At 41.5% G+C, this 15179-nt stretch overlaps 2 protein-coding genes across 3 annotated transcripts in view; one reads left to right on the top strand and one right to left on the bottom strand.

Annotated features, from left to right (window-relative positions):
• The window catches only part of csrnp3 (cysteine-serine-rich nuclear protein 3), a 24308-nt gene extending 17308 nt beyond the window's left edge, over positions 1-7000 (top strand). For both annotated transcript variants that reach the window (XM_078261821.1, XM_078261822.1), the window contains 3 exons: positions 2273-2532; positions 2725-3021; positions 3239-7000. In XM_078261821.1, coding sequence (XP_078117947.1) covers positions 2273-2532; positions 2725-3021; positions 3239-4387 — 1706 coding nt within the window. In that variant the 3' untranslated portion in view covers positions 4388-7000. The remainder of the gene's footprint in view (positions 1-2272; positions 2533-2724; positions 3022-3238) is intronic.
• galnt3 (UDP-N-acetyl-alpha-D-galactosamine:polypeptide N-acetylgalactosaminyltransferase 3 (GalNAc-T3)) lies at positions 6699-15179 on the bottom strand. Its single transcript, XM_078261820.1, has 12 exons — positions 14986-15179; positions 14191-14463; positions 13351-13890; positions 12315-12487; positions 11583-11732; positions 11135-11369; positions 10918-11035; positions 10605-10805; positions 8824-8955; positions 8496-8597; positions 8258-8410; positions 6699-8150 (listed from the first exon to the last, which is right to left on the bottom strand). The coding sequence occupies exons 3-12, from the start codon at positions 13884-13886 to the stop codon at positions 8037-8039; spliced, it is 1914 nt and encodes a 637-aa protein (XP_078117946.1). The 5' UTR covers positions 13887-13890; positions 14191-14463; positions 14986-15179; the 3' UTR covers positions 6699-8036.

Genomic DNA, 15179 nt, shown 5'->3' with positions numbered 1-15179 from the left:
TGACCAATCAGAGCAGACTGGGCTTTTTCGGGAGGGGGGCTTAAAGAGGCAGGCATTAAAACAGAGCATTTCAGACAGGTATATGCAGACAGACAGTATGAGACGAATGTGGTTTTTGAACATTAAAGCATGTTAACATGTTCTCGTAGAAACCCATGAACCTGAAAATGAGCATAATATGGGACCTTTAATTGTTTCAGCTGCAGCCAAGATTACAACAAATTAACAAGGACTAAACAGCTGCAGATATGCAAAGCTTGTTTTGGTTTACTACGATAAGATCACACTGAAGATTCTGTGAAGTTCACCAGTTCAGAAAGAGGTCTACTACCGAGAGATTCCACAGTTTTTTCTGGCTTGGACTGACTTTGTATTAAGAATGCAGTCTTAATCGAAAATAACCCAACCATAAAAGACATGTCTCTTCTGCAGGTTCAAAAAGACACTAATAAGTAACACAGTGCACATGCAAATCAGAATGTGAGTGAAATAGATAATACAGTTGATTCATCCTTTTGGGGGATTAATAATGCAATTCTTAAAGAACAAAAGAAAGGAGCCACATTTGGACAGGTTGTGTGTGTGTGTGTGTGTGTGTGTATGTGCACAATTTGGCTACTTAGGATTTCATTTTCCAGAATAAAAATATTTTTGCCAAGTAAACGAAAACAAGTTGTTTTTTTTACTTTAATTAATAGCAAAGTCAATACAAAATTTGTGTTTTGATGATGCATCATCTGTGTGAATGACATGCAGATGGGTAACAGGGTCCCCCCCCTCCAGCGAGACATACATAAGTAGGGTGCTGCGTCCCTAGAGGCTAAGCTTGGCCTCTGTGTCAGCTGCAGCTGCTGGTAGCTGGGGAGAAGGTCAGCTGATGGCAACAAGGGAGCTGTGCACTATGAAGACTTCACTCCTGTGAAGTAACATGTTCATGTACAGTGATTGACTGTCTTGACAGAGAGATGAAACAATTAAATGGTGGTTTTACATCTCCATGCTGTTGTGTTAGAGAAAATCATCTGTAATATGTTTTTGTTTCCGAGAGGGTAAAAGGGTATAGGAAAACTTGCTGATTATAGATAGTATTTTAAAAATACCTTTAAAATGTTTTTCATATAGGTTTTAATATAGACATCCTCAAAACAAAAAAGCTGATTATAAAGACCTTAAAGGTGCACTATGTGTTCCTGCATGGTTTCAGCGCAATTTCATTTTTGTCTCAAATTGTAGGCATCCCTCCTTGACCCGCTAGCTGCCTGCCCCCTGAACACACTGTGAAAAAACCCGGTCTTGGGAGACAACACAGGGGGCGTAAACGTCAAACAAACACTAGAGGCACAGGATAGGCACCAAAATACAACAAACACGTTCCAGCCAATCACCGACAAGATGGTTGGGGGAAGGGGTGGGGGTTAGTGACAGTTATTCAGTTAGTCATGACATACAGAAACATGAGGGGAGGGGCGAGCTTGCTCTGTTTTGTTTTGAATTTACTTTGAACGTCAACAGAAGTAACGTCATGCAGGAATGTATAGTGGACCTTTAACACCTGCTAACTGTTTTTACACCTAAAACAAGCTGACGGCTGTTTGCATTTCTCTTTATAGATAATGAAGCTCAGCTCAGCTCAGTCTGACAGCTCTACATCTGTAATGAAATGCATTGTCCCTCTTGCGTCGGGTGGAGAGCAGTTAGAACCAGATGGTTTCTATTTGTCCTGTCTGTCTGATATGGGGTGAACGCTGGGAACACTGCTTCTGTGAACCAGCACTCTTTAGCTCTGGGCCAGGCAGGGGATTATTTATGCTCCGCCGTTGCCCTCCTCTCTGCCTCTCCCTCTTGTAGAGCTCTCCTTAAAAAGACACACTGGGGACTCGCATGCCAAGCGGAAGCACAGAGCTGTGATAAAATCCTTCCGCTGCGCTAAGATACGTAGAAGCTCGCTGTAAAGCTGGCAAGAAAGAATTCCTCATATTTCAGGCATTTAAGGACAATACCCTCAGCATGTCTGTGTCCCACATTTTGCCATACAAATGTCACTTATCTTAACAGGCTTTACATGGCTATACAACTGGTCTGCTTCAATGTGAAAGGATGTATAAATGATAAAAAATAAATAAACTGAAAGTGTTCTTGACACATTGATTTGCATTGTAGAGCTTTCATTATTTCCACATTGGATTAATGAATTTTCAAAAACAGTTTACAACCAAGATGACAAGTACAGGCAATGTACCACTTTTTTTAACATTCTAGTCTTCCTTTGCAGCTGACTCCATATTGAAGAGAGAGAAGCGCCTGCGGACGAGGAGGGTGCATTTTGACAATGTGACAGTGTACTACTTCAGCCGGCGGCAGGGCTTCACTAGCGTGCCCAGCCAGGGAGGCAGCACGCTGGGCATGTCCAACAGGCACAGCTGGATCAGGCAGTACTCCCTGGGTGAATTTGCAGTGGAGCAGGAGAGGATCCACAGAGACATGCTCAGAGATCACCTGAAGGAGGAGAAACTCAATTCAATCAAGCTTAAGGTAAACATTTTTGTAATCTGTATCTGAACAAAATTGAGCTTTTTGTACATAGGATTGTATACACATTATATCAGTATGTCAAAATTATGAAATGTGAAGGATTTCAAAGGAGTTTGGTCTTTGTTTAAAACAGCACTTTGTGTTCTCTCACCTTTATAAAATGGCTTTGATGTGATGCCATCTTATTTTCAGCTGACTAAGAATGGCACGGTGGAGTCTGAAGAGGCCAACACGCTTACGGCAGAGGACATTTCTGATGACGACATCGATCTGGACAACACAGAGGTAGATGAGTACTTCTTCCTGCAGCCTCTTACTACTAAAAAGCGCCGGGCACTGCTGCGCTCCTCTGGGGTAAAGAAGATTGATGTGGAAGAGAAACATGATCTGCGGGCGATCCGGATGTCCAGAGAGGACTGCGGCTGTGATTGCAGAGTCTTCTGTGACCCAGAGACCTGTGCCTGCAGCCTCGCAGGGATCAAGTGCCAGGTACATCCCATGACATGCATGTCCTCATCTTTATCCTCGCCCTTGTAAACAGAGAAACATACTGTACATTTAAAGAGAAGGTGCATGGATCAATGACTGATATAGTATATTAGAGAACGCACATTCATTATTTGGAACAATCATGTCATTATCACATTACACAGATCATCCGTTTAAAAAAGAATGGATAGCATAGTAAATGTTATGTTTTCCTTAGGTGGACCGTATGTCATTTCCATGTGGCTGCACAAAAGAGGGCTGCACCAATTCAACTGGGAGAGTGGAGTTTAATCCTATCCGTGTTCGGACCCATTTCTTGCATACCATAATGAAGCTGGAACTGGAGAAGAGCCGTGAGCAGCAGCAGGCGTCCCCCACCAACGGTTACCGTAGCGAAACTAACGAGCTGGGGGCCGGAAACCCTCTGGTTCAGTCCCAGCACAGGTTGGAGTACTCTCTGTCAGACGCCGTTCCACAGACGGCCAGCATGCACCTGCAGGCTGCCGACGAGATGGAGGAGACGCTAGATGATGAAGACGAGGAAGAAGATGAAGATGAGGAGGAGGAAGAGGAGGAGGAAGAGGAGAACGAAGAAGATGATGAGGACGAGGAGGATAGCAGCAGTGTTTGCAGTGGACTGTCTGACTCCAGCACCCAGAGCTTAGCCAACAGTGACTCTGAGGATGAGGAGGAGGAGGAGGATGCAGATGAAGAGAAGTCTAAAAACTTTCAGGGCGACATGACTACCCTGTCAGTGGCTCGGTCTGAGGTTGTCCCCTTGCCCTCTGTGCTGTGTTACAGCGATGGCTCTGTGGCTCATGACAACCACATGAATGGAAACACATATTTAATGAACTCCTCTTCAGCTGAGTACTATCAGCTGGGGAGCTCCAGTGCCGTCTCTGATGGCCAAACCAGCCAACCCAGTGAACCCTACGGGGAAGCCTTAGCATTCCAAGATCCAGTCAGCACGACCAACTGCAGTGCCGCCCAAGGACAATTCAACATGTCTGCCGAGCAGTACACAGACTACTCTAATCAGGCTGAGGAACAATACTCAGCTAATCACCACTTCACTCTGACCAACGGTGCTCCTGCCGCTCCCTTGACCTGCTATACACCTGATCAGGACAAGAAGGCGTTGTCCAAAGCAGCGTTTGTGGAGCAGCCTGACACCCAGAACCAGACACAATTTCAGAACTACCTGAACAATAACACCCACGGTTCCTACAGCAGCTCATGTATAACAGCTGAACAGCCACAGCAAGAGTCCGGTGTTAATGACCATTCTGACCTGACCCTACTAGGAAGCAACACTAAGAACCTCCCTTTACCAGACCATTGCCCCGAGGTCGCAGCCATTTAGTGGGCCTCGCCTTTTAAAGTGTTCTTTCATTATTACGTCTTTACTTGAGCCTGACCAAGTGTTATTTTAAGGGAACATAATCATGGCCTTGTTTTGCATTATCCAACCTTACATTACAGTAATTTACAGCACTGCAGTACATTTTATCTGTTACTATAAAGCCATAAGGTCATGATGGAAATGTTTTAATTATTTGCTTCTTAAGGTTTCTCCACTACAGCGTGCGCTTTACTGCAAGATGGAACAAATGAAAAAAAAAATATTTTATAACATCAGTTATGTCATGCCGTGCAATGTATCTTGTAATTTCAGATGTAAAGTTCTAGTTTTAAGCAGATATTGTACTGTAGATGGAACTTTTCTATGTCTACTGTATGTGTCAAATGTGCAAAAAAAGGTTTACTGTCAGTTTATTTATTGTTTCTGAATTATGTGTACACTTATATATTGTAAATGTTTTGATAACATTACGCATGCTGTTTTGGGAATCTCAGTGACATTTAGGGGAAAAAATGCCATTGTTTTATATAAAAATGTGTTGTGTACATAATGTACATTTCTCTTCTTCTTTTTGTCACTATTATATGCTTTTCTATGGTTTTGAAAAGCATGAAAAAGCCTGAATTCTTATTTGTATATTTGGAATACAATATCAATAGCATAAAATGTCAAGAAATCAATTAACAGCCTTTTGCACTTATGTGTGGGGGTGCAGTGGCATGCATTTGGTTTTAAATTATGAATACTTGAACAGTGTAAAAATATGGCCCCTCACTTGTTTTTTTCCTCTCCACAGTTTACTCTTAGAATATCGTGATTTGCAGTCGCAACTACAAATGAAGATTTATTCTTTGAATCATTTGATTAATACAGGGATATTAATAAAGTAGCACCGGGTGACATATCTCCACAAGTATGAGAAGCTCTATGATTCATTATAGACGACAGAACACTATCTTTATTAATTATAATGCATAATAGGCTTCATTTGAAAAGCATCAGTAACCAGTCTATATCAAAGTTCTGTCAACAAAATATTGACCCAAAATAATGTGTCAGTATTTCATGAATTAACTGCTTATTGGATTTCTGATTTTGAACACGGTATAAGCCACATTTGACTGTCTAATAACTAAGCTGTTTATTTTTGTGGATCCAATAATGATGTTGATTTGCTTTTTTGAAGTGTTATGTGCAATAGTTTGAGCATTTTTAATAGGCACTCCCTTTAAAAGAAGATCCTCAATTAAGTTGACTGAGATTTATTTTAATTGGCTGTCATGGCACTTAATATTGTACTTAAAGCACCATTAGTTTAATACAAAATATGTCAATAATTGTGTATGGGGGAAGCAAATGCTCAAGGTTGACAATCAAAGCTTATTATGAAACATGATTTAGATCAGTATAATTAACAGCTACACAATATGACTCCTGAGTCCCTAGAGCCATTGAAAATTACTAAGCAGCCACATATGAAAATAATGTTTACCAAAAATCTATGAATAACCTTTATTAAATCAGTGACAAAAGGGAAATTTGAGTGACCGCTCAACACTGGGGGGACTGCAATAATTTGGTGAATAGTACTACTGTAATATGTTCTTTACCTTGAGCTCTCTGCTCCTGCATGAATACTGATATTTGTCCCTCTTCCAAGCTTGCAAATATCTGCCCATATTTTATAATCAGAAGGGTCAGTACCGGAGTTATAGTGGTTCTGTGTGACTGTTGAGTAGCTGGGACCTCTCCTGCCACCTCGGTGGGACAAAATAAGTGTACAGACTGCTTTCAGGCAATCAGTGGCATCAACATGGTCAGATAATCAGCCAGATCCAGATTAATCATGCCAAAGCATACAGTATGAGAAGGCACAGATACAATGAAACTGCATCCAGTTAAGATTCCTGTGTTGGTTTTTATTTTCCAGTATTTATTATGAATGATATATTGAAATGTGTATTTATTGTGGTTTACTAAAAGTCTGTATTAAGTAAATTGCTTCACTATCTTAAAATTGTCTTTTGTTTTATGCTGGTTGTGAGTTGTAAAGTTCATGTGCCTGATTTATTTCATTATATTTCTTATTCTGTGAAATGCAAACGTTTTTCACAAAATCGTACAAATGTTTTCAATGTGTTTGCTTTTACAACTGTAGATAGAGACAATTCATTTCATTTCCAGTTGTTTCATTTTTAACATGGTTTTGAAATACATTTAATTAAAAATGCTAGCCAACATTGTACAGTTCAGTAATTTCTTAGTGCAAAGCGCCCTCTGCAGATCACATCGAGAAATGAGACAAAATGGCTCTCAGTACTACCCAACTGAATTTATTAACCTAAAAATAAGACCTCTTAATACCAAGGCAAAAATAGACAGTTTACAAACACACACATTGCAACTGTTGCTTACCCAGTCTGAAACTTAAAGTTATTTACAATATTCCACAGCCATCTAAACACTAGTGCCTGCACCAGAGATTCATTAGTGGACTCCAGTTTAGATGTAGAGAGTTTCAGACATTTGATCAACAATTAGAATTCCTTCGGTGCATTCATTTCACGTTAAAAAATCCATTTTGATAAACACCAAAGTATAAAAAAATGAAAATATTACAGATAAACATTGCCGCAATTAAAAAGAGGAGAATGGTTATAAAAATGTTTGACATATTATAAACACCTAAGCAATGTGCAACATAATTTAACAGCACCACATTATAATGTTAGTTAAGGGAGGATTTATCGCAGGGTTGTTGTATTAGACTGCATTAGTTTTAGCTGTACCTAATAAACTGGCAACTGTATAGAAATTATAAAATCTTTGTCTTGCAAATGTTTTCTGGTCTCATAGTTTGAAAACTAAAAATACGTCAGGAAATAATTGAATTAAAGTGTATCAACTCCCATCCTGATCTGAAGACCATTTTGATCACAACACTGTAGAAGCCATTATTCTGCATCCATCGAGACCTGCAACAACCCCACCACACCACTACCCATCCCTCCACCACTCAACCCACCCAGTATAAAATTACAGCTAAGGCACTGGATGGTAGCAAATAAAAGGTTTTGTATTATTAAAAAAAGTTATTTTAAAAAGGGGGACAATGCACATCATACAGTACTTGTGTGTGTTTCAGGTTTTCACTTTCAATTTCTTTGGTGCATAACATATGGGATTTTTGTATGTCCAACTTTAACCCCTTGTTTATAATATACATCATCTACTGTGTCTTTTTGTATGATTTTGTTTTAGATTCATGGGTCTCCCTGGAAAATGTTCAGTGTTGGCTTCATATACCTCATTCTGCACGCATTGGTTGCAATGACTTGGACTAGTGAATACATCTCAAACACAAAAGAGGCACTTGTCAGCACAGTGCATCTTAATTGTTTCAAGAATCTCAGTTCACAGTCTTATTAGGATCATTGTTTCAATGCTTCCTTTCCAGCAGTGGCACACTGGGGTTTCTCCCCAAAGTTCAAACTTCCCAGCAGCAGCAGCAGTTCAGTTTTTCTACGTATAAAAATAAATTAAAACTCAATGTCATAAATCTAAAAAACTGCATACAGTATAGTACACTCATGTCCTAGTATGTCTATGCATACAGAGTGGCTATTCTGCAAAGTGGTAGTTTGCAGATTCAGACAAAGGACCAGAGCTGGTACATGTCCGAGGGGTTGCAGAGGGCCAGAGAGGGATGCTCATGACGGGCACTCAGACACATGTTCCATCCTGGAATGTAGAATAACTGGTTCTATACAAAGACAAGACAAAACTATTACTTTTCTAAAAAGATAACCCAAGTATCTGAAATCACAAATCAGTACACAAAAAATGCAAAAAACAACAAAAAAAACTCACATCCTTCAGTTCCCATTTTTGCTCTGCTCCTACAAATGTGTTCCTGCCTTTATACTGGCAGTCCTCCAGCTTCACAGACCCCTCTGCCCCGTGCAAACACAGCTCCTTCTGAATGTTGTGTCTAATCTCGTGATGTGTGGAGAACTCAAAATACTACAGGAAAGGAAACAAAACAATGCCGTCAACAATGAATCGTATTTTTACCAATCAGTGATAGAAGGTAGATTCTCCGACTGACCTGGTTTCCTCCTAGTCCGTGACATGGGTACATGATCAGCCGTTTCCCACCCTCATTGTTCTCTCCAACATCCAGACATGAGTCTTTGCCGACATTTTTCACCTACAGAAAAAGAGAAGGGAAGGGGAGAGCAGTGAGAGGAAACAAAATGAAAAACTAACATCCATTGCAAGCTGTTCAAACAACTTTATTCTCTGGAGTGCTTTCAGTGGTGTCAAATTGGAACTGCTCAGTACCCTCTGGAGATCCCAAGTGGAAACCCACAGTGGCTAGACAGAGTTCTGAGGTTTGGAAAGAGGAGAGCTGGTGGTGGGGTGTGTGATCTTACTGAGCCAAAGTGGAGTGGGTTGAGATCAGGCATGAAGACTTCTGGATAAACGTTCTTCAAATACCACGAGAAGCTCTTGCACTGCAGCCGCGCGCGGAGGTCCATGCGTTCGGAGATCTCTCCAAAGGCCCTCTGTTGAAAGAATGCAAAAGCAGTTCCTTTACATTGATTCTCAACACACTGCAGACATGCCGGATACTAACAGGGCTCATTTAACATGGTTTACCAACAAAGCAATGATGCTCCGTCTTGCCTTCAGATATGCTCTTAAAAATATTCTTTATCACTTTTGTGAGATCTCGGACGAAAAATGTCAGGTATGGAAAAATATCACTTAGCAAAGGCTGTGAAGATAAATCTGGAAGTGCTGTTTTACATGTTTTAAATCTTTCTCTAAAGGTTGCCATCTGCACTGAAATCAAGAATTAGGATTAGCTCAAAGTGTATAAGACCACACACGCACGTGCGCGAGTTGCAGGTATTTGATCATAAACCAAATTACGTATTAGTAATAGTAAGAAAATTTGACTTGATGCTAGTGCTAGAGGAAACATAGATATAGTACCAGAGTTATTATAATTCATCCTGAGGGTGATGTGAATGTATGTACTAAATTGCATTGCAATCCATCCAATAAGTGTTGAGATATTTCAGGTCATAGTTGCACTAGCGGAAAAGTCAGGGCATCACCAAAGTCATTAGGACTCATCCTCTGGGCACCATGGCGATCTATTATCTTGTTGCGATATTTCGGTCTGTGGTGAAGCTGAGCACCAATTACAGAAATAAAACAAACAACTCCATTGCAAAAAACAATTAGATGTAACCTTAAAAAGGAAAAAATAATATTCCATTGGAATTATTTTTTTTTACTCTGAATATCATCATCGCTTTACTTTTCTAAAGTCAATAAATGTTTTCCTGTGCTCTAATGAGTCCTTGGTTGAACAAATTAACTACAGACAAGTAGTCGATCACTGTTCCTTTTTAAACAGAAGCGTAGCAGCACATTTTAAAGGATTCCCAGGCACCTCATGCTCTTGAATAATGGGAGCACTTTCTATAATGACAAGGATGCTGCTCACATTAGTGCACATACTGATAGCTACTACAGTGGATTCCATGAAGCTGTTGACGACGGCATGCCTGTTCGAAGCCAGCGGGAGAGGGTTGGCCCGCTCTGTGAGGTACAGCCCTGAGGGAAGTGTTTATGGCACCTCCAGGACCACATGTTGGGAAACGCTGAAAGCCTGTGTGTCATTTACCAGAGCAGACTTCCTCCAGGCCCATTTTTCACTATCGGTTATAAATGCTCTTTAAAAACCACTAACATATGACCACGGGAAGTAGAAGTAAAAGATAATGCTGCAGAGCAATTTGCAGCATTTCAAAAGGATAGATACACAGGAATTCAAAGTCACATTAGTGTCAGAAGTGGAGCTGCAAAGACTAATAGATTAGTTGTCAACAATTAAATGAATCACCAACTATTTTGATCGATATATAGATGAATCAGTTTGGTTCGTTTTGTGAAAATGAAATTCTCTGATTCCAGCTTCTGAAATGGAATTTTTTTTTCTACTTTCTGCACTTCTCTATGACAGTAAACTGAATCATTAGGATGAGACAAAACAAGACATTTGAGGACATCATATTGGGCTTTGGGAAACCCTAATCAACTTTCTTTTCTTAATTTTCTTACAGTTTACAGACCAAACAACTCAATTAATTGACAATGAAAACAATCAGTAGTTGCAGCTCTAGTCAGAAGCACTACATACATCTTTTGCCATCTGTGCAGCTTGCTGGTTACGGCGGTAAAAGATCTCCTTGTAGTCGTCCATCCAGACCTCCGCCAGTCGAACCTGGTTACGAGCAATCACTTGTGTGCCCTTAGGAAAGGTGTGGGGGCTCTTGGTGCGGAAAACATGACCAACAATGGAGCAAGGGATGATCTCCAGCTGTCCGCCACACTGCCACACCTGCAGATTAATGGGAAACAGCACAAACAGCTGTTAGGATAATGGAATGATTTAACAGATAAAAATAAGAAAACTTCTGCACATCCAGAATGACAGCTTCGCAATGTCTTACCCTAAATGACATTTCAATATTCTCACCGCCCCAGATTTCCATTTTTTCATCATAGCTTCCAATATGGTAGAAATATTCTTTTGAGATAGAGAAGAGCCCACCAGCAAATGTGGGAGTCCTGTAGAAACATTTTGTTTAATGTTTTTAATGATTTCCAACAAGAAGCAAGAGTTTATATAAAGTTGTTATTCTATATTCATGTACATTGGTTGCTTACTTGATCGGGTACGTTTCATCCTTCCTCCTTTGTTTCTCATGATCTGGTAGACTCTCCCAGCCGAAGGAAAGGCTCCAGTCAAAGTTTCCTCGGTTGTGGTTCTGGCCATACGGGGACGGTTTCACAAACTCAAAAGTATTGAGATCAATAGTGGTTATATCAGGACTCACTACTACAGTGTAGTTCTCTGCTATCCTGGCCAACAGGGGCTCCAGCCATCCATTGAAGCATTCACCTGTTAACGCACGCAAATCAGACATTACATCACAACATATTTCTTAACAATAAACACTGAATGGCTAATTTTGGAATGGAAAAGGGTGGCGGCCATGCAGAGGACTTTAAGAAGAGAAAACAGTAGGTTGTTGAGCTGCGGGTGTGTAAGTCAGGGTGTGTCTGGCATGCAACTGGTTTTAATGTGTGAGCAATGTCAGTGGTGTTCACTAACAGTGGGCATCCAGAAAGGTGAGTGTGTCACCGGTGGCCACGGAGGCACCCAGTAGCCGAGCAGTGATGAGTCCTTTCCTTTCACGCTGGCGGACAACTCGAACAATGCTCAGCCGCTTCAAATACTCATCCAGCTTGTCCTTCAACGCTTCTGAAATAATGGGATATCCAGTAGACATACAGTGTAGTGAGAGGTTGAGAAGAACAATTAGAAAATCTGATGAAATAATATGAGTGATATAACAGTCTCATAAAGTCTCAAGTATCGCTTAAGTGATCAACAGTCCTCAGCCTGGAAGGTAAAACTCAAACAGATGAAAAAGGACAAAGCGTCTTCCTTTCATGTTCAACATGGATGGCTGTCAGGAGAGCTGCTAAACAGCAGGCCTCCATCTGTGTCCTGCTCACTACAAGTAACTAAGCTGAGAGAGTCAGATCGCCTGCATTCCCTGAAACCTCTCTCCTCTCCAGCATTTTGTTTTCGTCCTACAGTACATCAGACCTGTTTACAAGAGTTAACACTGACTCATTTATAAGCACAACCACTGCTAATTCCTCCAAGGAGAATAATCACTAGCTTCCTGTTGTAACCCAGTTCATTGGCCACAGAGGGAGCAGGGAGCTCCTCTCTGCACGTTTCGAGGCACACCAACAAGCTGCCCACCCAACATGCTGCCTGAAATCGAACCCAAAAGAGAGCAGGGCGGTCCTGAAGGACCCTTTTGAATGCTACCATCAACGCTGGCGTCGTCCACCAGGATGATCTCCTTGAGGAGAATGGTAGGGGAGGTGTGGAGGACACTGTATACTGTCCTTAGCAGGGTGCTCCAAGCCTCATTGTGAAACACAATTATCACACTGGTGGTCGGCAAGGCAGGGCATCGCTTGAAGGTTTGCTCAATACATCTGCAAAAAGAAGGAGAAAGAGCACAAAGATCTGACTGTCCTGTACAGTTCCTGAGTGGCACAATAGTCTAGTTATTACATCTGCAGACTCTCCCTTGTGGGGTGTCCATTTCAGTCCTGACACCGCATGTGTGGCAGCCTTTGAAATACCTGCCATATCAGAGCAGGAGAGACTTTATTCTCCCTAATAAGATAGCCAGTACATGCACAGGCTTTATGTCTGTGTCATGTACTGACTATCTACTGACATGTACTTGGACTTACATACACTTGGATGTACAGTCATTGCCAAACATAACTGTGCTTCTTTCTGAACTGGCCACAGTAACTGGGCAGGCATGCTGAAACAAAGTCCCAGTCGGAACAATCATCTCTGTGGTTTCTGCCTGAAATTTTCCCCAGTTGCATAAAGCAAATATGATGACTGTGTTTGGGTTAGGCCCCATCTATATTAGGCTACACTGATCTGTTTGGGTGTTTTTTAGTGTGTGACTTAAAATGATATTCAGGGCCAGAACATCAATTCATGGAGTAATAGGTAGAGATAGACCGATTATCAGCCCTGGCCGATGATCTGTATCAGCGTTTTATATGCCCGATAACCAATAAAGTTAATTAATTAAAATGTGCGCTACTTTGGCTCCGCTACAGCTCTTTCTCTGTCTCTCTGCTTTGGTCGATCCCTAGTAATAGGGAAGGAAGAGTACTATACAGCACCAAAGCTGCATTTACTCCCACTAGGTGGTGCAATTATATGTTTCAAAATCAAAATCATTTGGAAAATATATTGACCATTTTTTGGCAAACGTGAGGGATTTTGCACAGCTTTATGAAAAGCATAAATATTGTACAAACTGACATACTCTGGTGGTCTGGTGTCTGCGCCCAGGTCTCTGCTCAAGGAGATGCGGTCACTGGCATACAGGTTAAAGCAGTGTTTCTCTTCACCCCTATCCTTCTCCTTCTGCTCCTCAGTGCTCAGTGATTCTGCGTGGAAAGCTTTCCCAGCTGCTCCAGGAGCAATAGGGTTCTGAGGTGGCCGCTCCAGAGCTGGCCTGAGCTCAGCGGCAGTGTAGTGACCCGGCAGACAGGACCTGCTGTCTGCCCTGTCTGGCAGACGTACAGGGGCTCTGATCTGCATCTTTGGAATCACATCCCTGAAGTTATTAACAGCTCCCATCACCATACCCAGCATGGCATCCCGCTTCACTGCCATCTCCTTCAGCCACGGGTCCTCCTGTTGGTTTTGGTTTCCAACTTCCCATTGTATGAAGAACACAAATGTGACAAAAACAAGGGCCACTATCAACAGTTTAACTGGGTGCAATCGCCTTCGGAGCACTCTGCGGAGAGCTATCATTCTTCTTGAATAGAGAGCAGACTGGCTTTGGACTGGCATTCCGCTGTAATCAATACATATTATGATAATGATGAGTAAACAGCATTAATGTAGCCTATACTAATTGTCAAATTTAAGACACTGGGTTTCAGAAAACTACAGCATAGTGATAGGTTACAGTACTTGCAAGGTCACTACATTAACATACAGTAGGCTACTTTTCAAACACATATTTTTTTTCTCTTTTTTCTCTGAGAAAAAAAGTCTGCTGCCATCTACACTAACATATTTAGAAACGGCTTATGAAATAGCCTAGGCTAAGCAACCACTGCTCTGGATTCCTTCAGGGGAAAAGACCACTTACCATTAGACGCTGAACAGAGTTAGGTTACAAAAACCCTAAATTGTTCTTAAAATGTCCACGAATGACATCCTGCTTCGATTGGAGATCCTTTATCAGTTGCTTGAACTCCAAAAAAACTTTTCGCGGGGACAAAAACAATTTGTTCTGTGCTCTGTGCTCTGCCTCCACAAAAACTTCCGTCTCGGTGGATCCAGGTGCGCCCCTCTCAGGTAGAGGGAGGAGACGTGCTGGCGCGCCTGCGCAGAGAGAACATCTGCGTGTCACAATCCATACCTGAAAAACATGAGGCGATCGTCATTAAACAAGTTTGGCGATGGCCTTGTTTGCCCTGTAGTTTGACTTATTATATCCTGTGATAACCTTTTTAAAAATATATATTATTTGACAAAATCACTGCTGAATCAAACCTCTAAATAGGCTAAAGTGGCCTGCAGTCACTCTGACTTCAGGAATATTGCAGACTGTGTTCTCCACGGAGTTCCTCAGATTCAATAATGGTGCCAATAGGATTTGTTCAACTGGTCATTCACTGGGACAGTTGCTGGGTTACAAAAAACGGAGGAACGCGCTATGTCCCACACACATCGCACAGCATCCAATCAGGTTCTCTGAGAAAACACCACATCTCGCAAACAGAGCTTAAACTTAAGAACTTCACCACAAACTAAAAACGAATACGGTCCAGACTGCATTTAGAAAAGGTACGCGTCCTTTCGCATGGAAGCGAATCTGCCTAGATTATAAATCAATGTGAGGTTGTTACTACTGATTAAAGTTGTAAAACCGGACACTCACCAGAGGAGTCTGTAGTTAATCTAATCCTTAAATATCGCAGGTTCCCCACAGTGGATGGTCTTCATAAAGAGTTGGATGCTTGAAGGAGTAAAGACGCGGATTCCAGCCGCAGGGAGCCTGCTCTGGTTCCCAGTTTGAGTTCTTTCTGCCTTTGACTTGCACAGTGACTCCATCTGTAGTGACTGTGTTCCCCA

The sequence above is a fragment of the Sander vitreus genome, chromosome 11 (assembly GCF_031162955.1).
Source record: "Sander vitreus isolate 19-12246 chromosome 11, sanVit1, whole genome shotgun sequence".
NCBI classification, from domain to species: Eukaryota; Metazoa; Chordata; class Actinopteri; order Perciformes; family Percidae; genus Sander; species Sander vitreus.
Note: the sequence above shows the minus strand (reverse complement) of the source record. Positions and strands in the feature narration are given on the sequence as shown.

Excerpts from the sequence above, each read along its gene's own strand:
- galnt3 (XM_078261820.1), bottom strand. The coding sequence starts at position 13,886 with ATGCCAGTCCAAAGCCAGTCTGCTCTCTATTCAAGAAGAATGATAGCT. Across the intron at positions 10,806-10,917 it reads ATATTGAAATGTCATTTAGG|GTGTGGCAGTGTGGCGGACA; the intron begins GTAAGACATTGC and ends ATTAATCTGCAG. Across the intron at positions 8,956-10,604 it reads CTGCACAGATGGCAAAAGAT|AGGGCCTTTGGAGAGATCTC; the intron begins GTATGTAGTGCT and ends TTCTTTCAACAG.